The sequence below is a fragment of the Rhea pennata genome, chromosome 18, assembly GCF_028389875.1.
Source record: "Rhea pennata isolate bPtePen1 chromosome 18, bPtePen1.pri, whole genome shotgun sequence".
NCBI classification, from domain to species: domain Eukaryota; kingdom Metazoa; phylum Chordata; class Aves; order Rheiformes; family Rheidae; genus Rhea; species Rhea pennata.
Genome location: NC_084680.1, coordinates 9,204,421 through 9,226,500, shown reverse-complemented (window position 1 = coordinate 9,226,500; position 22,080 = coordinate 9,204,421). Strand labels below are relative to the sequence as shown.

At 67.3% G+C, this 22,080-nt stretch overlaps 2 protein-coding genes across 2 annotated transcripts in view; both read right to left on the bottom strand.

Annotated features, from left to right (window-relative positions):
• The window catches only part of HMCN2 (hemicentin 2), a 52,502-nt gene extending 50,424 nt beyond the window's left edge, over positions 1-2,078 (bottom strand). Inside the window, exons 1-2 of the mRNA XM_062591312.1 lie at positions 1,844-2,078; positions 476-546 (exon numbers count right to left, since the gene is read on the bottom strand). Coding sequence (XP_062447296.1) covers positions 476-546; positions 1,844-2,078 — 306 coding nt within the window. The remainder of the gene's footprint in view (positions 1-475; positions 547-1,843) is intronic.
• A 5,402-nt stretch (positions 2,079-7,480) lies between these two features.
• Positions 7,481-22,006, bottom strand: NCS1 (neuronal calcium sensor 1). Its single transcript, XM_062590638.1, has 9 exons — positions 21,978-22,006; positions 21,015-21,171; positions 10,751-10,775; positions 9,140-9,278; positions 8,936-9,014; positions 8,744-8,832; positions 8,524-8,601; positions 8,286-8,401; positions 7,481-8,095 (listed from the first exon to the last, which is right to left on the bottom strand). Exons 2-8 carry the CDS (start codon positions 21,076-21,078, stop codon positions 8,303-8,305), a joined length of 573 nt encoding a protein of 190 aa, XP_062446622.1. The 5' UTR covers positions 21,079-21,171; positions 21,978-22,006; the 3' UTR covers positions 7,481-8,095; positions 8,286-8,302.
• Between the last annotated feature and the right edge of the window lie 74 nt (positions 22,007-22,080).

The window sequence follows — 22,080 nt, the reverse complement described above, 5'->3', positions numbered from 1 at the left end:
CAACATGATTAAATCCCCCAAGAGCATTTCTGCTGGCAGGGTGCAGTGCACAGCAGCATCTTTCAAAACCAATTTTTAAACAGCGATTTGAGAGGAGGTTTGTGGCTCCGTGGAGGGTATGTACAAACTGTTCCTAGGGAAAACACTTGCGTTTTGGGAGAAGAATGACAAAACGAGATGGTTCTTCCTCGCTGCAGGGACAGTGCCTCCAGCACGGCGCAGTGCTGGGCCGATTACCCGCCCTGCTCTGCTCCTGCCCCAGCGCTGCTGGCCATCAGCAAGCCCCGCTCAGCCCAGATGGCTGCAAGATGCCAGACTCAGAGCAGAGGAGAAACTGCTCCTCTGCGATGCCCCAGGACCAATTCCTCATCAGGCTTCCTTAGCGCGTGGATTGCCGGGGCTGGGCTTTCTATCACTGGCAAAGGGCCAAGTAATCGGCCACCCCAAGGCCCCGCTGTGGGCTGAAGTAACGTACCTGGACGTAGAGCTCCTGGAGGCGCTGCTGGAAGAGCCGGGGGTCCGTGGTGAGGGTCGCCGGGCCCACCTCTGCAAGCACACGGCACTGCCGCGTCAGCCCCCTCCGTCTTGGGAGCCACACACCTTCCCTGCCCCAAAACACCCTTTCCAGCTTTCTTCCAAGAAGTTCCTTCAGTCACTCGACTTCAGGATTGAGCTGGCACAGCCCTCGATAACACGGCTGTTTGCTGCTTTCCTAACCTGGCCGTGCGCCTTGGTGCCACCAGAGGCACCTCGCTCGGACCTTGCAGTGCCCCAGTCCCTCAACGCCCTCGGTCTCCGAGCTCGGCGGCCACATGGGGTTTGGCTTTGCCACATGTCATCCGGCACAGCTACGGACAGGGACGCTCAGGCACCCTCGGCTACCCAAGTCGCAGCTTGCTTAGGATTGCTGTGGGGTCCCCGAGGAATTAGCAAGCGTCTGCCCCGGCTGAAACGCTCTTGCAGGACTAAAGACTCAGTGCGCTGGTCTTCCAAAAAGCCACGTTTCACACCCTGGTAGGCAAGACCCACGCGAATGCAAGGGCTGGAAAGCGATGCCCCAGGACCAGATCCCAAAGGGAAAACGCCTGTGTAACCTCCACGCAGGACCCCCACAGCCTCCCCCACCTCCATGCTCCCCTCCGCGCTGCTGGGCTGGGAGCAGCTCTGTCCCACATGCACTGCGAGGGCAGCTGCATTTGAGGGTGCTGGAAGGGGGTTTGGTCACAGATGGGGCTAATTGGCAGGTTAATCAAGCTTCCCCCCCCCAAAAAAAAAAAATGCATTAGTCCTGGCTTTGGCAAGACTCAAGGTTAAGCATCTGCCCTGAGCTCGGCACTGAGCCTGAGCCCAATTAGGTGGGGAATTAAGCCCAGCTCTGTGCCCAGGCCCGCAGCTCCCCCCGACTCAGGGAAGAGCCTCTCTGCAGGACAACTGCCGAAACGGGAGGCGTCCGCCCTTCTCCCCATCCCATGGGCGCCCTCTCCTATCCGCGGGATGCTCCCCGCCGCTGGCCACTGGCTGCCTCCGCGCTCCGGCTCCAGCGGTTTTTCATTCAAACTCAGTGTTTCAGGGGAGGGGGGGATAAAAAATAACAAAAAGTGAGCCCCATTCCTGTCTCCTTGGCCAGGATCCAGGCTTTTTGGGGGGAGCAGCAGCTGTTTATGGATGTGCACAAAAAACCCCAAGGCAAAGCGTAGGACGCAGAGAAAGCGTGCCAGCGTTGCAGCAGATTTACCGAGGCTTTTTGGCAAGTGGGGCTTTTAGCGAGGCACGCCGCGAGCCTGCCCGGAAAAGCCCGGCTCGCGGGGAAGGGCTGCGGCGCCGAGCCTGCAGCCGGGCTCACCTGGGTCGTGGAAGGGCACCAGCGCGTAGTCGCGGACGGGCTTCGCGCCGCCGAGCGTCCGCTGCAGGATGCGCGAGGCGCCGTCGATCACCTGCACCAGGTCGTCGTACATGGAGCCAGTGACGTCGAACACGAAGGCCAAGGTGACCCCCGGCGCGGCGGCGAGGCCGGGGGCCAGGAGCAGCCAGAGCCCCGCCACGGCCCCCGCGCGGAGCGGCGCCCCACGCCTCGCCATGGGGTGCCCCGGAGCGACGATCCCTGCCGACGCACGACCCACGACCGCCGCGCGGGGGAAGGAAAGGGCTGTCGGGGCCGGCGGTGGCGGGGAGGTGGGTGGGAAGCTGGAAGCGGATGCGATTGCCTGGCCCCCGTCCCAGCCCGGCGCCCCTCCTCTGCGCCGCTCGCGCACCCCGCGGCGGGACGGGACGGGACGGGGCGGCAGGCGAGGGGGGGGGGCGGGCAGGGGAGGCCCCGGCGGCGGAGGAGCGCGGGAGGGGGGCGAAAAGCAGCTGCGCTGGGGGGGGGGCGGTGGGGGAGCCGACCCGGCCGCCCTGCCGGGGGGTCCCCGGGAGCGAGCAACGGGGCGCGGCGAGGCTCCCGAGCGCCCGCTCGGCGGAGGCGGGCGGCAAGCGGCAGCGCAAAGCGCCGAGTAAATAAATAAACGGCCGAGCCCGGAGCTGGGAGCCGCAAGGCCCTGGCCGGGGGCGCCGCGGCAGGGCCGGCCAAGGGCGCGCAGCTGAGCGGGGGGCGCGGCGGGGGCCGTCCTGGCTCCCCTGAAAGGCGGCGTTTGAGCCAGTGCATCTGCTCCGGGCGAGCGAGCCGCCGGCTCTTGCACAATTCCCGCGGAGCCGGCGGCAGGTGATGGCGGGGGCGGCCGCAGCCTTCCTAACCCCCCGCACGGATCCTGATCCTGCCTCGGCAGGAGGAAACCCCAGCAGGGTCTGCCCGCGCCCACCAGTGCTCCCAGTCCCGCAGCACCTGTGCTAGCTGGGCTTTTAACCCCGTCCTGCCCAGGGAGCGGGGCGGGGGGGCGCTCCCAGCCCCAGCCGGCAGGGCGAAGCCAGCCCCATCCTCCGGGAAACCACCCCCCAAACCTGCATTTCGGACCCCCACGTCCGTCCCCGCTGGCTCCCCCCGCCCCGGCGCGGGGACGAGCGCGCCGGTGCCCCCTGCGGCGCCTCCGCGCAAAACCTCCCCTGCAAACACAGCCGCCTTGTTCCGACCCTTCACGCGTCTCCTCCGCGCTCCCGAAAATAATTAGTCGCCCTCGTTAGGAGAGCAAACAAACGAGGCCGAGCTGGCGCCGAGGCCGGGGGGCGCACGCCTCCGGCAGGCTCGCCGGCGCAGAACGGCGAACGCGATCCCACGGCGCGTCCCGAGCCCGGCTCGCAACCCCCCGGCCCCCTCGCTAGCCCCTGCCAAATTGCTCAGCGAGACGCGGGGAGGGGGCTGCCGGCGGGGACGGAGCCGGGGGCCGGGGGGGGGGGGGCTCGGTTCGCACGCCCCGGACCCCGGCGGGTGCCGGCGTTCCCCGGCTCGGCTTTGTGACGCATCACAGACCACGGGGGCTTCGTTACTGTCATTAAGCTTTTATTTCCACTGTCGCAGAGTTCCTGGGGCAGTTTTATGTATTTTTTATTTATTTATTTATTAAAACGGTTATGTTTGCTCGGTTTGCTCTTGAATTCGTCTCAGGACGAGGCAGCAGGACATGCAAGCCGGGACGCTGCTGCACGCCCCGAGCCGGCGCTCCCTTCCTCTTGGCCTCTCCAAAGCAACCCCGGAGGAGGGGCACCAGATCCCCCCACCCCCAAGTCAAAAGCCCCGAGACCCCAAGCACGCCGCGACGCCAGCCCCGCTCCGAGCGCGCCTTGGACCGCGACTCCCATGTTTCTCAAGCCGCCGCGTGTGGCTGCAGCCCAGGCAGGGGACGCAGGCTGGACGCCCCGGGGAGGGACCCCGTCCCGCAGCCGACCCAGCCGGGATGGCACACGGAGGGGCTGCAAAACCCCAGCACATTGCAGGAAGATTTCACCCGAATCCTTCCTCTCCGGAAGGAACCGTCACAAAAGCCAGGTCTCCCGGCAAAGGTTGTAACGCAGCCGCAGGCAGCACGCAAACAGCAAAATGAAAATAAAGGAAAGCACAGGTACTGCATTTTATCGGGGCAACACCGACAGGGACGAGCGACAGCTCGTGGCGGGACACCGGGCCGGCCCCTCGCCTCCGCCGGCCGCCGCGCGGCCCCACGGCTGCAACAGGCTCCTTTCCGGCCACGTATCGAGCAACTGAGGATGGGAAAACGTCATGGACAGCAACAGATCGGGTCTCGTGGTTTGTTCATTTTTAATAATGACCAGATTTAAAAAGAAGATTGAAATGAACCGTTCGGCGATGTGAAGCAACCGCTCCCTGCCCCGCTCCTTGCACGCACGCACGCTTTTCGGCGGCCACCGCCAAACTCAACTCCCGCGAAAGCTGCACCCTGCATGCACCAGCACCCTGCGTGCACCAGCACCCCGTGCGCACCAGCACCCTGCGCGCACCAGCACCCCGCGTGCACCAGCACCCCGCGTGCACCAGCGCCCTGCTCGCACTGGCACCCTGTATGCACTGGCACCCTGTGTGCACCAGCACCCTGCTCGCACCGACACCACAGTGCTCTCTGCAGCGACAAGGGCTCCCCTGGATCACCTTACTGACAGGGAAACTGAGGCACGGAGCGGTTAAGGCCAACACGTCCTAGCACGGGATGCTCCAAGCCGTATTTTCAGTGGGGCAGAGAAGCTGCAGGTCCTGATGATTTCCGCGAGGAGTTGGGGGCCCTCGGCGCCCCGGCAGGAGGGACAAGCGGCATTGCCAAGCCACGGTCCCAAACCCTCAGCTGGGTTCAACCACCGCGGCCTAAATGACCTGCTTGGAGGCGCTCAGCACGCAAAGCGCTGGGGCCGGGCAGACCCCCTCAGCGGGCCCTGCCGCCCGGAGGGGGACCGGCCACCGCCGCGGGCGTCAGCCGCAACCAGCCTGGCTCCAGCAAGGGCCCCCTCCGCCCAGGAGAATGTGCCACCGCTGCAAAACCGCCAAGCAGGGTCTTCGTTAACCAGCCAAGAGCTCTTCAATACAGGCAGAAATCATTTTTTGCTTCTTTTTTCTTTTTTTTTTTTTTTTATGTGCAAATATTTTAAAAGGTCTGAGGGACGACCGAGATGTCGTGCCGAGGAACTGCTACATCCCAAAGCCTTCCGGCATCAGCCGCTGCCGGAAAACCCAGCAGGCAGCGCAGGCGGCTGTTAGCAGAGGAAGGGCTGCTGGGGGCGGCTGCGAGCGCCAAGAGCCAAGCGTCCGTCCGTCCGTCCGTCCGTCCGCCACCGGCGAGCTCGGTCTCTTCTGCGGAGCGGCGGGTCTCTTTCCGAGCCTGACTCGTTACACGGCAGGGCTTGGCGTACAGCAGGTCCTTCGGACGACGGGCCAGGAGGTGCAAAGCTAGTGCAAAATTAAAAGCCTTTCAGAGGAAAGCGTCCGAGCAAACGACGATCACATTTGCCTGGGTGTTACTTGAAAGGTTGCGCGATGGTTCGTCGCAGAGACAATTACAGCGGTGTCACATTCACTGGAAATGTCGATTGGCACCAGGGAAGGACCAGTCTGGCAGAGGAGAATCAGAGAAGTTTGAGGCACTGCAAAGATCTACCTAGAAGAGTTGCATTTTGGCCACGAAGCGTCGAGGAAAAGGAGTTTCCAAGGAAAAGAGCAAGGCGGCACCTTCCAGCAACCACCCAGCTCTGCAATGCGGGGACTCGCGGGGGCAGGAACCGCAGCAGAGGCAGGAACACTCCCGTGAACTCCTGGCTTGAGGTCTTAAAATTAAGCAGGTGCATCCGTGGATCTCCCACGCGGGGAGAGACTTCCCCGCCTGCGCCGGGGGGCTCCCAGGGGGATGCACGCCGCTTCGTGGCTCCCCGCCGGGCCCCTCCGCTCCCCGCTCTAGCTTTTGCCCCGCCAACACAGCCGCCGTCCGCGAGCCCTGAAGCAAATCCCGTCCACCCGCGCAGAAACGCACTGCGCCTGCTCTCGAACCAAGCCGCTGCTCCCGTCGGGAAGCCGGCAAGGCGGACCGGCGTGCGGAGCGAGCTCCCGCGGCCGCGCTTCGGGAGCGAGGGAAGGCGGCTGGCGCCACCTCCGAGCGCCCGCTGGGCTTCCCCTTCCCGGAGAGGGAGACGGGAGGTCGGGCCGCTCGGGGACGGGGGAAGGCGTTTTCGTACGGGCATCGGAAAAACCAGCTCCAAGCGCCGCGGGTTTGCGAACGGCAGAAGGATCCCAGTCCTCCACGGCGCAGGGGAAGCAGCCACATCCCGGAGTCTCGCCAGGCTCCAGCCGGCGCAGAAATCAAAGCAGGGTCCTGGAGAGAGGCTCAGTCCCTCCTGCGTCCGGCGGCGGCGCGGGGCACGAGCCGGGGAGCCGCCAGCCTCCCCCGGGCGAAGGGCCGGCCCCGCTCGGCCGCCGAGTCCGGCCCGGCCCCGCCGGGAGCCACCCGACCCCCCCCTCCGGGCACCGCCTCGCCGCCGGCGTTTCGGGGAGGCGGCGCGGTTCCCGCGGTTCGAGCTGGGCCGGGGAGATGCCGGGCGCAGGGCGATGCCGGGCGCAGGGAGATGCCAGGAGCAGGGAGATGCCGGGAGCAGGCAGGCGTCCGGACGCAGCGCGAGTCCCGCCGGCCTCAGGGGAGACAGGACGGTCAAGCCCCGAGCCGGCGGGACAGCAGCAGCGGCACCGCGCCGCCAGCAAGGAGACGAGCTGGCAGCACGGCGCCGGCTTTGCCTTCGACGGCCACAAAACGCGGTCGGCTGAAAGGGGGAAGGAGGTCGCTGTCCCCGCCGCCGGCGCCCCCGGGCACCGCGAGCGCGGGGCTCGACTCGCCGCCCGCCCGTCCCCGTCCCCGCTGCGGGGCAGAATCGCAACGTTCCCACGGTTTGCAAACAAAAAAAAAGAAAAAAGGAAAGTGAGTCGGTTTGAAAGCAATACCCAACTCTCGGCTCTGTTAATACTTTTCATGCATTAAGAAAATGGGGGAAAAAATGCAAATTTGCGAGTTCTGGACAGGGGCTGCTCCCCTGCTCCGCCCAGCAGAAAGGCTGAGCTGGTAAAACCAACGCAGACGTCTCCGAGGAGCAGAGCCGGGACGGGCCCCAGTCTGCCTGGGAGCTTGGGCCGGGCGATCCTTAGCCGAGCTTGGCCTTAGCGGGATGCACGCCGCTTCGTGGCTCCCCGCCGGGCCCCTCCGCTCCCCGCTAGCATCGGAGCAGGGCGAACGGAAAAATGCAGGAAACCAGGGAGCGGGCAGAGGAAGAAAAGCTGCAGCCCCCCCTTGAAACATCAGACAGGCCACGAAGCACAGTGTACGGGGGTGGGCAGAGAGGGGGAGGCAGATTTTTTGGCTTCTTTGTTATTGCAGGCTCCCGACGCCCCGCAATAGCGTACGAGCATGTAAACCTTACATATCATCACCTAGGGGTTCGGACACACATGAGGCTAAACACAGCAGCAACATTTACAACAAATAAATAAAGAGGTCGACCGGAGAGATAGGCATATATATATAAAAAAAAAAAAAAAAAAAAAAAAAAAAAAAAAAAAGCCTCACTTTTTTCCACCTGAGGGAAAAAGGAAAGAAAAAAAAAGCACAATACTGTCTCACAAAAAAAAAATAATAATAATATAACAATATATATATCCCTAGTGAGCCGGCTGGGCTGCCACCGGCATCGCAGGTGACGCCAGGACTTTGCTCCCGATCGCCGCCGGTGCCTCGGCTCCCCGGGCGCCCCCGGTACCTTCGGGCTCCGTCTCCGGGCGGCCGTTTCCCGGGAGAGGGACGCGAAGGAGCCGCCGCATCCGCGGTCCCGTCGGGAGCCGCAGGGCAGAGGAGCGCCGGGGGCGAGGAGGGACCCTCCGCCGGGCGCCGCCTCCCCCAGCCCGGGAGTCTCGGGCGGTCACTGCCGTTCGGGGCCTTTTCTTTCTCGTTTTTTTTCGGTGGTGGTGGTGGGGTTTGTGGTTTGGTTTTTTTTCTCTCTCTCTCCTCGGAAAAAGCGGCGGTTGGCGAATGGCGGCGGCTGGTTCGGGGCGCAGAGCGGGGCAGCGCGCCCGCGCCGCGGGGGCGTCCTCTGCTCGCGCAGCGCGGAGGGAGGCCGGAGCGGGACGGGCGAGCTTCGCTCGGAGGCGGTCGGACGGCACGGAGAGCCTCTTCCCCCGGGGAAGCTGCGGGAGCGGCGGCCGAGGGGAGGGAGAGTAAAACCGAGGAGCGAGGCGCCGGCCCGCCGCCGGCTCGAGCGCCCCGGCGTCCCCCCCGCGCGGCCGCGAGCCCCCACCCGCGGGAGACGCCGAGGCGGGTTGGGGCGCAGCCGGCCGAGCGCGGCCGAGAGACGGAGCGTGGCGGGCCGGGACTCACCGCCGCCGGCGCCGGGACTATACGAGGCCGTCGTAGAGGGAGAGGGCCTGCACGATGGAGGGGTCGGCCTTGGAGCCCTCCTGGAACTCCTGCAGCGTCAGCTTCCCGTCCGCGTTCTGCAAAACACCCGCCCCCGGCTCAGCCCCCCGCGCCGGGGCGGCCGCGGCGGCGCCCGGGACCCCCCCCCCACCCCGAGCCCCGCCGGAAACGCCGCGGCCCCCTCCCGCCCGCCCCTCACCTTGTCCATCATGGCGAAAATCCGATCCACCCGCTTCTCCGGCGTGTTCTCCTCCTCGGGGAGCTCCACCGTGTTCCCCTGCGGAGGCAGCGCGCAGCCCCTGCGTTCCCCCCTCCCCGCCCGGCCCGGCCCGGCCCGCGCCGCGGCCCCTGTGGCACCGGGGGGGGGGGGTGGCTCGTTGGTCCGCCCCCAGCCCGCCGCTGCTCGCCCCGGCTCTCACCACCATCTGGTAAATGGCGTCGACGATGTCCAGCATCTCGTTCCTCGTGATGTACCCGTCGTTGTCCAAGTCGTAGAGCTTAAACGCCCCTGGCAGCGAGAGCGAGGCGGAGGCGCGTGGGACCCGGCGCCCGGGGAGGGGAGGGGGGGGACACCGCCGCCGCGCCGCCCGCCCCGCGCCGCCAGCACCTACACCTCAGCTTCTCGTCCAGCGTGCCCCGGGAGGTGACCGACAGCGCCTGGATGAACTCCGAGAACTCGATCCTGCCGTCCTGGCGGAGCAGAGCGGGGCGGTGAGGGCGCCGCGGCCGCCGCCCGCTCCCCCGCCCCGGCAAGCGCGGCGGCGGGGAGGCAGCGCGGGGCTCGGCCCGCCGGCGCCCACCGCCCGCCCGCTTGCCTTGTTCTCGTCGAAGACGTTGAAAACAAAGGTGGCGAATTTCGTCGGGTCGCCGAAGGGGAAGAACTGCTTGTAGATCTTCTGGAAGCCGGCCGCGTCGAGCTGTCCGCTGGGGCAGTCCTTGATGAAGCCCTTGTACCTGCGGAGGGCGCAGACGGGGGGAGACGGGCGTCCCGCGGGTCTCCTCGCCCTCGCAGAGCCGCCACGGGCTCCCTCTGAACCCCTGCCGCAAGCCCGGACGCGGGAACCTTCTGCCTAAGCCACGATCACGCCAAACGTATTCCAGGAGCCGGGACCCCCCCCAAGCCCGCGAGCTCAGCCGGGAGCACCGGGAAGCACCCGTGGGACTTCCAGACCATAGCGAGCAACCACGCAAACGCCCAGGCCCTCTGTAAGGAGCAGGGGAAGCATCAACTGCAGCGGGCACTGGTTACAGCAGCGGGGTCAGATACCACGGTGACGGGCTCAGAGGCCCACGTTCACCTCTGCTGCCCGGGGAACGCCACAAAAATCCGCAGCGCCGAGGTCGGCCGCCGGCTCGCGCCGGGCCCGGGCGATCGCTGCCGGCACGTCCTCGACCCGGCCGCGCGCCACGTCGCGGGAAGCACCAGCAGCGGCTCGTCCCAGGCGCTCCCTGCACCGCGGCGTCCGTGCCCGCCAGACGCAGACCAGCGCGGCCCTCTGGCCTCCCGGCAATCCACAGCCGACGTCCTCCGTGCGACTTCAGAGCTCCCAGAGCAGACGCACCGCGCCGCGTGCGCCCCGTTTGCCAGCCAGGCTCCCCTGCGCCCGAGCCTTTGCAAGCCCCCGGTGCCACCGGCCACCCTACGGCCACGCAGCGAGGACACCGGAGCCTGCGCACCGGCAACGCGCGCGTCGACCTCACCCGCCCGGCTTCGGCCGCTCCCGGCCCCGCCGGCTGCGAGCAGCACGGGCCGGGGAGCGGGGCTGCTCCAAAGCAGAGCGGCAGCTGCACGGCGCGACCTGCAAGCCGCCGAGCCGAGCCGAGCCGAGCCGAGCCGGGCCGGGCCGCCGCGCGGCCACTCTCCTCCGAGCGGGGAAACCAAGGTGTTTGTTCACGCTGCTGCAGCAGTGACTCACCACGGGGTGGGGGGAGAAAGGGAGAGAAGCAGGAAAAGCGTGCCCAGCGCGAGGGGAAGACGAACGGGGAGCGGTGGCGCTTCTGGGGCGCGGGGCGGCGCGGCGCGGGCGGGAGCCGGACCCCTCGGCCGCCGGCGGCCCCAGCCCGCTCCGAAAGGCCGAGGGGGGCGAGCCCGGGAGCCCGCGGAGGTGCTGGCGACCGGGAGGCTTTTGCAAGCAACCGGCCTTGGCAGCCTGCCGGCTCGGTGCCGTCGCCGCGGGCTCCAAGCCCTCCGCGGAGCCCCGCGCCGGGCCGGGCTCGTGCCGCGACCCGGGTGCAGACCCAGGCTGCCGTTCGCTCCGGGCCGCGTCCCGGGCTGGTTTCGCGCCGGCTCCCAGGGAAAGGCTGACTGCAACGGCGCAGAGGAGCCGGGACTCGGCGCCAGGGAAGGGACCGCGGCGAGGGAGGCGGCGGAGCCCCGCGCCGGCCCCGCATCTCACCCGCACGCCACGCCGCGGCCGGACACTCACCACTGCTGCACCTCCTTCTCCGTAACTGCAAAAGAGAAAGGAAAAGAGAAAAGAAAAAAGAAATTCAGAGCTTTCCCAGCGACTGCCGCCGTTTTACGCTTAACACGCACGACTCCCGCGGCCTGAAGGAGCTTCGGAGGAGGCGCCCGCCGCGGCAACGGGCGCCGATTCCCGCGGACGGCGGATACGAGAAAGCCCCGCACAGACCTGTAACGGGCCCCGCAAAAGGCGGGGGCTGCGGCAGGCCGGGGCTGGCGGGGGACGGCCGCGGCTGCCGGCTCCCGCGCCGCGCGAAGGGCTCCGGCAGCCGCCCGGCGCCGCGCCGGCAGCGTCCCGGGGGCCGCTCGCGGCTCCGTGAAAGGCACCCGCGGGCTCCGGCAGCGCCACGGGAGGGATTTTGGTGCTTGCTTTGGCAGGACTGTCTAGTCGGACGGTAAGAGCTAACACGGGAAAGGACAGAGGGTCCCCGGGCAGGATGGAGCCGGGAAGGACACGGAGCAGCCAGCCGGAGAGAGGCTGAGCCGGCAGAGGGAGAAACAACAGCCACGCCGATGCCGACGGACCCCCGGTCCCAAAATACAGGGGCTGCACGGAAACGTCCCTCCAAAAGGGAGATGTCGAGCAGTGGATGGGAGGAGGAGGAAGGCACGCGGCAGGGCTCGGCGGATGATGATGGACGGGAGGAGGAGGAAGGCACGCGGCAGGGCTCGGCGGATGATGATGGACGGGAGGAGGAGGAAGGCACGCGGCAGGGCTCGGCGGATGATGATGGACGGGAGGAGGAGGAAGGCACGCGGCAGGGCTCGGCGGATGATGATGGACGGGAGGAGGAGGAAGGCACACGGCAGGGCTCTGCGGATGATGATGGACGGGAGGAGGAGGAAGGCACGCGGCAGGGCTCTGCAGATGATGATGGACGGGAGGAGGAGGAAGGCACACGGCAGGGCTCTGCGGATGATGATGGACGGGAGGAGGAAGGCACACGGCAGGGCTCTGCAGATGATGATGGACGGGAGGAGGAGGAAGGCACACGGCAGGGGTTGGCAGATGATGATGGACGGGAGGAGGAGGAAGGCACACAGCAGGGCTCTGCGGATGACGATGGACGGGAGGAGGAAGGCACACGGCAGGGCTCTGCAGATGACGATGGACGGGAGGAGGAGGAAGGCACGCGGCAGGGCTCTGCAGATGACGATGGACGGGAGGAGGAGGAAGGCACACGGCAGGGCTCGGCGGATGACGATGGACGGGAGGAGGAGGAAGGCACGCGGCAGGGCTCTGCAGCGCTCCAGGGGAGGCGAGCGGGGCAAGGAGGGGGCCCGGAGCCGAGGCCGGAGGCTCAGCTCAGCCCCTCCGGCCCCGGCGCCTCTCGCCGCCTCTCGTCGGGCCGCCTCTCCTCCAGCGGGCTGTTTTGGGCTCAGGAGCAGCCTTTCGGCTCCGGCAGGAAGCGGTTAGGCAACCGGTGCCTGTTTTTAGCACCGGAGCAACGCCGCCAACGCCGCACCGGGGCCGCGCTGGGAGAAGGGGCGCGGAGCCGGCTCGCTTTGCGCCCGCGGGAGGGACGCGCAGGGCTCCCGCGCGCCGCCGGGGGACCTGCCCCGACGGAGGGACGCCGGCCCGTGCGGCGCCGCGCGGACCCGTCCGGCGATCGCCGCCTCCGCCCCTCCGGACGGGCCGCGGGGCCGCGCGGGCCAAAGCGTCGCGGGGAGGCGGCACCGCGCCTGAGCCGCTCTTCAGCCTTCAGGAAGCCGCTCGCTTGCCGGGATAGCGGCAGCGGCGACCGCCAAGCGGCCCGGGCTGGGGGGGAAGAGGCCCCCGGGAGCGCGGGACACGCGGCCCGTCGCCGCCGGGCTCTCCGAGCCGGCCCCGCGCTCCAGATACTTCGGCCACCGTCGATTACGGCGAGCCGGCTGCAGACGAACCCGCGGCGGGACGCGGCCCGAGGCTCGACCCCCGGCGCCCTCGGAGCGGCGGAGCGGCTCCGGCCTCTCCCGCCGCCACCTGCACCCGCTTCCCGGGACCTGCTGCTCGGCTCCGCCGGCCCCGAGGGACGCCCGCTCCGGCGGCGGCTATAAATAGCGCGCGCAGCGGCTCGTTAGCGGATGCCGCGAGCCCCGGGATCCTCGGGGGATGAAAGGTGCTAAATAAACGCGGGGGATCAGCGCTCGCTGTCACCTGCGGCGCCGGAGCGGGTGCCGCAGAGCGGGAAGCCCCGGCCGCGCGCCGGGGACGCCCGCCGGCTCGCGCTGCCAGCACCCGCGCGGGCGCCGCTCCGAGCGCGCCGCGGGCGCCCGCCGCCGTCAGCAAGCAGGGAGCGAAAGCGTGCCGAGGGCTGGGACGCTGCGGGGCTGGAAAGCCGTGGGAGTCCCGGTCCCCCCGCAGCAGCCGCGGCCGGGACCGACAGCGCCGCGAGGACGGCTCCGGTTAATCCTTGCTCGAGCCCGTGAATCTGTGTTTGCCAAGGAGCCAGGAGAGGGGGCGCGCGGGACGGCGAAGCCTCGCCGATCATCCGGGAGCTGGGCAAGGCTCAGCCCCGGCGCGCGGCGGCTCCGGAGCCGGGTGGGCGCTGCGATACGGAGCGCAGGACACGGGGGGTTTTGCAAGGCTTCGCCGCTGCCCTCCCAACGGGCAGCCCATCCACCGGAAAATACCGCCGTCGAGGTCGCCGGCGCCTCCCTCCCTCGCTGCAGACCTTGCACGGGATAAAAGCACCTTGATCCCGCAGGGGGGCCGGGGCCGCGGACACGGCCGAGCTACCGGCAGAACCGAAGTTAATCATTTCCAGCCGCAGGGCGGTTTTCCCACGACCGCTGCAGGGCTCTCTGCAAAAACCACTTTGCAACCTTATCTGTGCTTCACGGCCGAGCCACAGGCCGCGACGGCAACGCGTCCAGCGTCACCCACCGAGACGCCTGGCGACGTTAAATTAACCAGGCGCTCCTGCATGACTGCTTGGGTGCCCGAGCCCGAGCTGGACGGGCGATCGTGCACGGATAAATCGGGCGCCCACACGCGAGCTCTCCCATGCACAAGTCCACGGGGCGCTCCTGCGCGGGCCCCCGGGTGATCGTGCGTAAGCGAATCAGGCGGCCACGCACCAACTCCCCCGGGCGCGCAGGCGCGGGCGAGACGGGCGCCCGTGCAGGAGCGGGCCGGGCGCTCGCGCGGAAAGGCATCGCTCGGGAATTTCTCGGGGGCTCCCGCAGGAACGACCTCACGTGTGGATTAATTGGGCACTCCCGCACCTATTAGTGTAATCACACACTCGCACGCACGCTGATCGGGTGCGCAGGCATGCATTGATCAGATGCCCGTGCAGAGACCGACTGGGCATTCACGCGTGAACTAACTGGGCACTCACGCACAGATTGATTGGGTGCTCATGCATAAACCACTTGCACACTCGCGTGCAAACTGTGCGCTCAGGCGTGCATTTATTGTGTGCTCATGCATAAATTAATGGGGTGCTCCTGCGTGAACCCAGTAAACGCTGCAGTTTTTGCCCAGTACATCCCGCCCCTTGCCTCTGCGAAACGCGTGTTCAAGAGCAGGTTGAGCACAAAGCCATCGCAACCGCTGCTCTCGGCATCATCCCAGCGTGAACATTCCTCGAGCACAAACTCGGTCCTTCCTCCCCGCAGAACACGCACCGGCGGCCGCTCACCGCGCGCCAGCACACCGGCGTGCCGTTCAGACCGCGGCAGCACAGGCTGGCAGCAGCGCCGGCGGTGCCGACGGGCCCCTGAGCGCCGCGGGGCTGCGGCCAGCCCGAAACGGGGGGGCAGCAGCGTCTCGGGGCGCCCCTGGGCCAGCTGAGCCCGCGGCCCGGGCAGACAGGCCCAGGAGCGGCTCCGCTGCCCTCCGTGGGGAGCTCGGGACTCGGGAGCCAGGGCTTCGCCGCGGGCTCCTCTGGAGTAACGAGGAGAAGCTGGAGAGCCGCGCGCAGAAGAAACACAACGGTGCTGACAACCCTCCTTCCGCTCAGAAACCTAAAATGTGCCATAAAGGAGAATAATGTCCAGGAGATGACGGGAAACGAGCCCGAGCCCCTCCTCAGCGCCCGGGGGAACCACATCCAGGGCACGACTCACGGCTCCAGGACAAAGCGCCCGTAGCAGCTGCCACCAAGGGAAGCGCAGAGAGGGGGTCCGGGGCTGCTCCCGGCCGGAGCCCGCCGCGTAGCGCTGCTCCGAGCACCCCGGAGCCGCAAGGACGGGGCCAGCCGCCGGCCCCGCTCGCCTCCGAGGAGCCCCGGGAACACGAGCAGGGGAGGGACGGACGGAGCGAGCAGCCCAACGCCGCCCCGATAACGCGCCCGCCGGCTCCTCCCCGGGGCAGGCGCTTCCTTTGATGACTTCAGAGCTTCTTGTTTCACAACCTTAATTATAGCGGCAGCGGCAAAGGTCAGGAGAGTGGTTAAGCAGATCCATTAACATGTCAGTGGATAAATGAAATGTGATTCTTCTGATGCCTTGGCAGCAGCAGGCAGCTGCCGCGAGGGCGACGGGGAGAAATTGGTCTCTCCTCTGCCGCAGAGGGAGCCGGGGATGCTGCCCGTCTCCCTCCTCCCGTCGCCGCCATGCGAGGGCTGGGTGCTGCGGACACCGCTCAGCGGGACCAGGTCTGAGACCCCACAACCTGCTTCACGCTCCCGGGGGGCTCCGACCGCAGGAGCCCCACGTGCAGCCCCACGAAGCTGCTGTCCAGAGCATCTTCCACCCAGCTTGCCAGGGGCATCAAAACTAGGTCCTCACCGCTCGCGCAGCGAGCTGCCGACCGGGGGAGCTTTGCAGCTCTCAAATCACAGCCAGCCCCCGTCGTGTCCTGCCCATCACCCTGCCCACGGGGCAGCACCGGGCAGCCACTGCGCTCTGCTCCCTCGCTCCAAACTGCCCCCGCGTATCTCCAGCAGCTGCCCCAGCCGGGGCTTCTCCCTGCCTGCAGCGCCAGCGCCGCGCCGGCCGCTCGCCTCCTCCCTCCAAAGCTCCCCCCTCCACGCGCCCGGAGGTACTACTGGGTGCGCTGCAAGCGCGCGGCGCGGGCAGGCAAACCCGCTGCTGCGGCTGACGGCAGCTCCCCGCTTGGCAAGGCAGCCCAGGGGCCGGCCGGCTCCCGGCCCGGGGTGCCGGCACGGGTTTGCACCACGGGCCAGGTTTGCGCCCCAGGTCAGGTTTGCGCCCCGGGCCGAGTTTGCACCTCGGGCCGGGTTTGCACCTCGGGCCGGGTTTGCACCCCGGGACAGGTTTGCGCCATGGGCCGGGTTTGCGCCCCGGGCCGGGTTTGCACCTCGGGCCGGGTTTGCACCTCGGGCCGGGTTTGCGCCCCGGGCCGGGTTTGCACCTCAGGCCGGGTTTGCGCCCCGGGCTGGGTTTGCACCTCGGGCCGGGTTTGCACCTCGGGCCGGGTTTGTGCCCCGGGACAGGTTTGCGCCCCCGGCTGCCTGCATGCGTCTCCGAGAGGCGGACCCAAGGGACGGCCGTGCACGCCGCGGGGGGACCCTGCGCACCGCCCGGCAGCCCCCCGGCAGCCGCGAGGCTCCTTCCCAGGGCGTGATGCGGGGCAGGGAGCCGCGGCTCAGCCTGGCTTCGGGGCTCCTCCACGCTCCGCTCCTCCTGCGGGTATCGCACCCACCATCTGCTGCCGACGGGCAGTAGGTGCCAAAGCACTGGGCTTTCTGGTTACCTTCTTGTCTCCATTTCAAAATGAACCAACCTGGCAGCGAAAACCGGTGCCTGGGGCCAAACGCTTCACTGGCTAAAAATAAACCCGCAATGGGGGGGATCTTTGGCAGCCCCCTCCGCGGACGCCCCTTCCCTGCTCCTCCCTCCCGCCGCCCCCTCGAGCATCCTCCCGGCTCCCCGGCGACGCCAAGGGCCCCGGGGGCCGACGGCACCCCGTACCGGCGCTCTCAGCACGGCCGAGGAGAGCAGCGAGGGTGCCGGGCGCCGTCCGCTCCCCCGCGCTGCCTCCTGCGGACCAGGGTGCACCGGGGACGTTCCTAGCTCAAAACGACTGCGATTAAAGAATTTTCTTCCCTTTCCCGCAGAATTGAACCAGCCGCCACATGCCCCGGTAGCTATAAATCAGTATGTTTGTAGTTTGCTCTTAAACCGATGCCCGTTAATTCAATGCATTACTGTTGACCGACAGAGCCAACTCTGCGGCTTCGTGTGAAAGAGAAGAAAACGATGATTTTCAGAGCGAGCTTAAAATACACAAAACAGATCACAGTGGGTGGGATGCAGCTCTGGGGAAAAGAGCATCTTCCTCTCCCCACGCCTGCTTCACGGCCCAGTTCCCACGGGCGTCACGCTGGCACCCTGGGAGAGCTGCTCCCACGCCTCCCGCCCCCCACCCGGGCCCACGGCGAGGCGCCGGGGTCCCACGTCCCGCTCCTGCCCGCGGACCCTCATGGCAGGGCCCTTCCGCCCGGACGGAGCCGAGCGCGGCGAAGCCGCCCCCGGCCGGGCCCAGCCCCGCTGCCAGACGCGCGGGATTACACGGGCATTGCAGCTTTCGTTAAAAAAAAAAAAAAGAGAGAAAGAGAGAGAAAATAAAGGTGTTAGCAGTTCTGGAGGCTGGAGCAGGAGCCCACTTCAAGCTATTTCCACCCATGACGTGTATCCTGCACCCAGGCACGGCGCACTTGCCAGGCTGCAGGGAGTCGCAGCATCCCGCTTCCTCCTCAGCCTCCAGCTCAGCAGAGCCCTTTGGTCGCAGTCCAGAGAGGCTCCCGAGCACGATCCCAGATCCGACCGCAGCCCCGAGCCGTAAGCACCTGGTTAAAGTTAATCGTACGCTTAAATCCACCCCGGATCGGGGCCGCTAGATGTGATCAGGGGACGAAGGTGGCTCCTTCAAGCCCTGAGCGTTATCGCCTCCTGGGACAAAATGCGCTGCTGCGCTGAGCTACCTCAACCAGGCACCGGCAGGATTAATAAATTAATGATTACAAAGCACTTCAGGAGCTTTTGGATGAAAGGCTCCATGGAAGTACAAAGAATTACATAATGCATTATTCATTATTATTATCATTCAGCGTTGGCTTCTCTTGCGCTCTCCTATATGTCAACAGCCCGGCCTCCGAGACGGGTCAAATCCTCCCCCTTCGCCCGGGCTCCCCTCGCCAGCGCCGCTCCAGCGCCTGGCAGATGGGCAAGCTTGGCCGTGCCAGATCTTCTAAGGTACTCAGGACTTGGGCAGCCGGCACTTCTAGGAAGCCCCTGGGGGTCCTTCTGTGTCTTTAGGTATCCAAATATCATTAAAATCTGGCCCCCAGCACCGTAAGTCAGGAGCAGACTGGAAGGGGAAGCCAAGAGACAAGGCTCCCAGGTTCCTGTTACCAGCAGGTCCCAGTACAACCTGCCTTGAAGAGCAAAAGCAGCAGCAAAATAATTCTCGGATCTCATCTGCGCCCGTGATGGCAAACCAACAGCGTCCCTAGCACAACCGACAGGCCCCGCTCCTGCCCTGGCACACGAACGTTCCCAAGCTCCTCTCCTGGCTGCTCCCATCAACCACTTCCCGCAGGATTGCTGCTACCTGGGAAGAGCCAGAGGAAAAAAATGGGGGGAGGAAAAAAAAAAAAAAAAAAAAGCAGAAGGGCAGAAGGGAATGGTCAGACCAGAGGGCACAGGAGGGAGCTACCGAGCCCTGGACGAGCCCAGGGGACACGCTGCAGGGTCTGGGCCGAGGGTCTTCCGCAGTCCCGCAGGCTTTTAGTTATTTGCTCGGTTTTGTTTTCAAATCCTGCAAGTAGAAAATGATGCAATGGAAGGAAAATCCCATCCTGGGAGAAACCCTTCCCGTATACCACGGCCTCGGCTGACAGGCGCACGGGGACCTCGCCGCGGAGGAGGCCAAGAGCGGGTCTCCGACAGCCACCAGTCCCGGGCTCCCAGACGGGCAGGTGAACCGCCGCGCCGCAGCCCCGCAGCGGGGAGAGCCGCAGGAGCAGCTCCGAGCACGTCGAGGCAGGGCCGTCGGCACCGCCGCGGGCGGCGCGCAGCGATGGCAGCCGCCTGCCGCGTGCTTCGAAACACGGCCAAACGCTGACATAGCCCAGCGCCAGGGAGCGAAACCTTCCCCCACCCAACCTCTAGGGTAACCCGGACGGAGCCGCAAGCACCCCCTGCTCAAGCCGGTCCGCTAGACGCGGCAGTGGGGCCTGGCGCGGTCCCGCGCTCCAGAACACGGCGCAGCCCTGCACTAACACCTGCATCTCCCCCGCGCCTGCGTTCCCCCAAACGGACGAGGAAATCAGCATCTTTCCAACCTCCCAGGGTCTGGAGATAAATCAGAGGCTCTCAGACGGGCCCGGGAGGGCCGCCCGCGGCGCCCAGCTCGCCGAGGGAACGCCTGCTCGCCTTGGCGACTGCGGGAAAGGCGCAGAAACACCCAGCAGAAGTAATTAATCCCAGAGACAAGAGGCGGAAAGAGCCGAGCTCAACAAACACGAGCCCGGCGGTAGCGACAGCTCTCGCTGACGGGCCCCGCGCCGCCGTCCCGCGGGCACGGCCCGGTGCTGCGCCTGCCTGCCGGGAGCCGCGGGCTCCCAGCGCGCTCCCGCCCGCCCGGCGGAGAGCACCCGAAGGCTGAGACTAGAGCGGCTCCAAAGCCAAGGGCCTCATGCAGCAAAGGAGCCGTTCGGGTGCAGGCAGACGACGGCCGCGCCGGCGCCGCGCTTGCTCGGCGGCTGGCAGGACGCAGGGCGTCGCTGCCCTGGTGTGCAAACACGTCGAGCCCGTCGGGGCTCAACGCCTTCCCCGTGCACGTGGCGGGGCCACAAAACCCAGCAGGGATGATATTGCCCAGCAGATGAGCCCGTGCTGGGACCAGCTCTGCCCCGATCCCTCTCCGTTGCAGAACGGACGCTCTCGGAGGACGCCGCAAGCCGAACGCGCGGTTGCGGCACGGCGGTAATCATACCGGGCCCGGCTCGGCTGCGCCCGCCGCGGGTCACAGCTGCAGTGAGGACACCAAGGCGCCGGGCGCAGCGGCGCTGCCGCTCCCCGGGCCGCTTAGGGGAAGCCCAGCCGGGGCATCCAGCCCACCCCAGCGTCACGCGCGGTTCGGCTGCGCGGACCTGCGCCCCGCAACCTGCCCGCCGGCTGCCGGCTGCGCGGCGCCGAGGGAGCAGCCCTGAGCGGAGGGTTGTGCAATGCACCAGTATTGCCTCCTCTCCGTATGGGAGAACTTGCTGCATCCTAAGCTATTGCCTTTTTGGGTAAGCGCTGCTGCGGGACTGCAGCAATGACAGCGGCGAGAGCTCGCAGGTTTGGATACACGTTAGCAGCTCTCCGGCTCGGCAAAGGGCGAATCTCTCCAGCCTGCAGCCGGGAGGCAAACCCGACCCACCGGAGCCTTTGTTCCCTTTGTGCATCTGCCGGGGGGAGCCTGGTTCTGCTAAAACTGGATGGCTCAGCCACCAGCCACGTTAATGAGCTTAGATCGGAGGTTCAGACAGGGAAGCCACTCACTCAGAAAATCAGGTTATTAAACTGGCGTTAAGGTGCTCATAGAAAAACGGGGATCTCCTCGGCATCGGGCTCTCCTCTGCACTTCAGAGCAAAATAACAAAGGAAACCCTCCAACAACCAACGCACCCAAACTTTGCGAGCCGTGCAAACGGTTCGGTCCCCTGGTTAGGGAGCAGCCGCCCAGCTGCAGAGAGGCGCCGGGGAGAGGAACCCCCCGGCGGCCTGCGGCCCCCTCCTGGCAGCGAAACCCCGGGGCCGGCAGCCCCCGGGAGAAGGGATGCTCAGAGCCGCAGGGGCCGGGAGAGGGCGGAGGAGGAGGAAGGCACGTCGCCCTGGGGGGGCACAGCGGGAGGGCAGGATGCGGCCCTTGTCCCGCAGCTACTGGAAGCATAGAAATAGGCCGCGGAGAATTGTTTTTGTGAGAAAACAGAGCGTTTCTCCGGCTCCCTGCCGCTCTCCTCGTCTCTGCTGCTTGCCTTAATTATTTCGTTCTTCGATTTTTCTCCTCCTTCCCAGGCTAATCTCTGAATTCTCGCAACAAAGCCCGGCGGAGCCTGCGCGCTCCGCGCGGGGAACGGCCCCGGCAGCGCCGATGCCCGCGGAAAATCACTGCTCCTCGGCAGCAACACCCGGGCCGGGGCGGCCGGGGGAGGCGGCCGGGCCGGCGGCGGGGGGTCGCGGCCTGGGGGGGGGGGGAGGGACCAGGGGGGACCCCAAGACATTTCCCATCCGCAGCCGCGACGCTTGCAGCCGAGCGCGGCCCGCGGCGCCCCCGCGCTACTCACAGTACGTTTTCCTCGTCAGCTCCTCCACAACTTCGGGCTTCAACTTGCTGTTGGATTTCCCCATGGCGGCGGGCGGCTCCTTCAGCCCGGGCGGTGCGGGCAGCGCCGTGGGGCCCGCTGCCTCCCGGCCTCACTGGCGGCGCATGGAGGGGGCGGGCTGGGGGGGGGGGGTCACCTCGGCGGCGGCTCCGCGCCGCTACATCCCGCGGAGGGGAAGGGAAAAGGCTGCGCGCTGCCGCCCTTGCCGGGGGGGGGGGGGCGGCTCTGTCGCCGGGGTTTGGGCCGGGAGCGGAGCGGAGCGGAGCGAGCGGCGCCGCTGCGGCCGCCCGTCGTCCCTGGCTACGCGCTACGCGCACCCGCCCCGCGCCGCGCCGCGCCGCCCTCCCCCGGCACCGCCCCCCGCGGGACGCGGCCGCGCGTGGGAGCCGCCGCGGGGTGGCCCCCGCCGTGCGACGCGGCCGCCCCGCAAGCGCGGAGAGCGGCCGCTTTTCCCGAAATCGGAGGAGGTGGAGGAAGGGGGGGGGGCGGTGACACCGGCCTGAGCTTCCCCACCCGAGTCCGGTCGCCACGGACGGGCGAAAGAGGACGCGGAGGAAAGGGCCAGCGCGACACGCTGCCGGGGGCCGGGCGCTCCCCCGCCCCGGGGACCCCGGGGACGCTGCACAACCTTGGTGGGAGGCCGAGACCTGCGGCCGTCGGCGCTCGAGGCCGGTCCCCCCGCTCCCGCCCCGCCATCCCCAGGGCTCCTGCGAGCCTTCATCCGCTGCCTGCAGAGCGCAAAGGGCCCCACGTTCGGTCCGTCCAAAACCCCAGCAGGTTTCACCTGCCGCAGGTTCGTGGCACAGCCTGCAGACTGCCCAAGCGCGAAAAGCCGCAGTGCTCCGCTCTCCTCCACCATCACCCAGGGGTTTATGGCCCTATAAAAGCACCCCGCGTATGCGTGCGCACATTCGTTAGCCGTACCTGAGGCACGCAATAAATTCAGGTTTTTCCCTCCCTTCCTGTGTTGCAACTGAGGCCCCATTGGAGCTGCCCAGACATGCCGGGACGTTTGTGTCAGCAGCCA

Excerpts from the sequence above, each read along its gene's own strand:
- NCS1 (XM_062590638.1), bottom strand. The coding sequence starts at position 21,078 with ATGGGGAAATCCAACAGCAAGTTGAAGCCCGAAGTTGTGGAGGAGCTG. Across the intron at positions 9,015-9,139 it reads ACGTCTTCGACGAGAACAAG|GACGGCAGGATCGAGTTCTC; the intron begins GCAAGCGGGCGG and ends CTGCTCCGCCAG. Across the intron at positions 8,402-8,523 it reads TTTTCGCCATGATGGACAAG|AACGCGGACGGGAAGCTGAC; the intron begins GTGAGGGGCGGG and ends GGTGTTTTGCAG.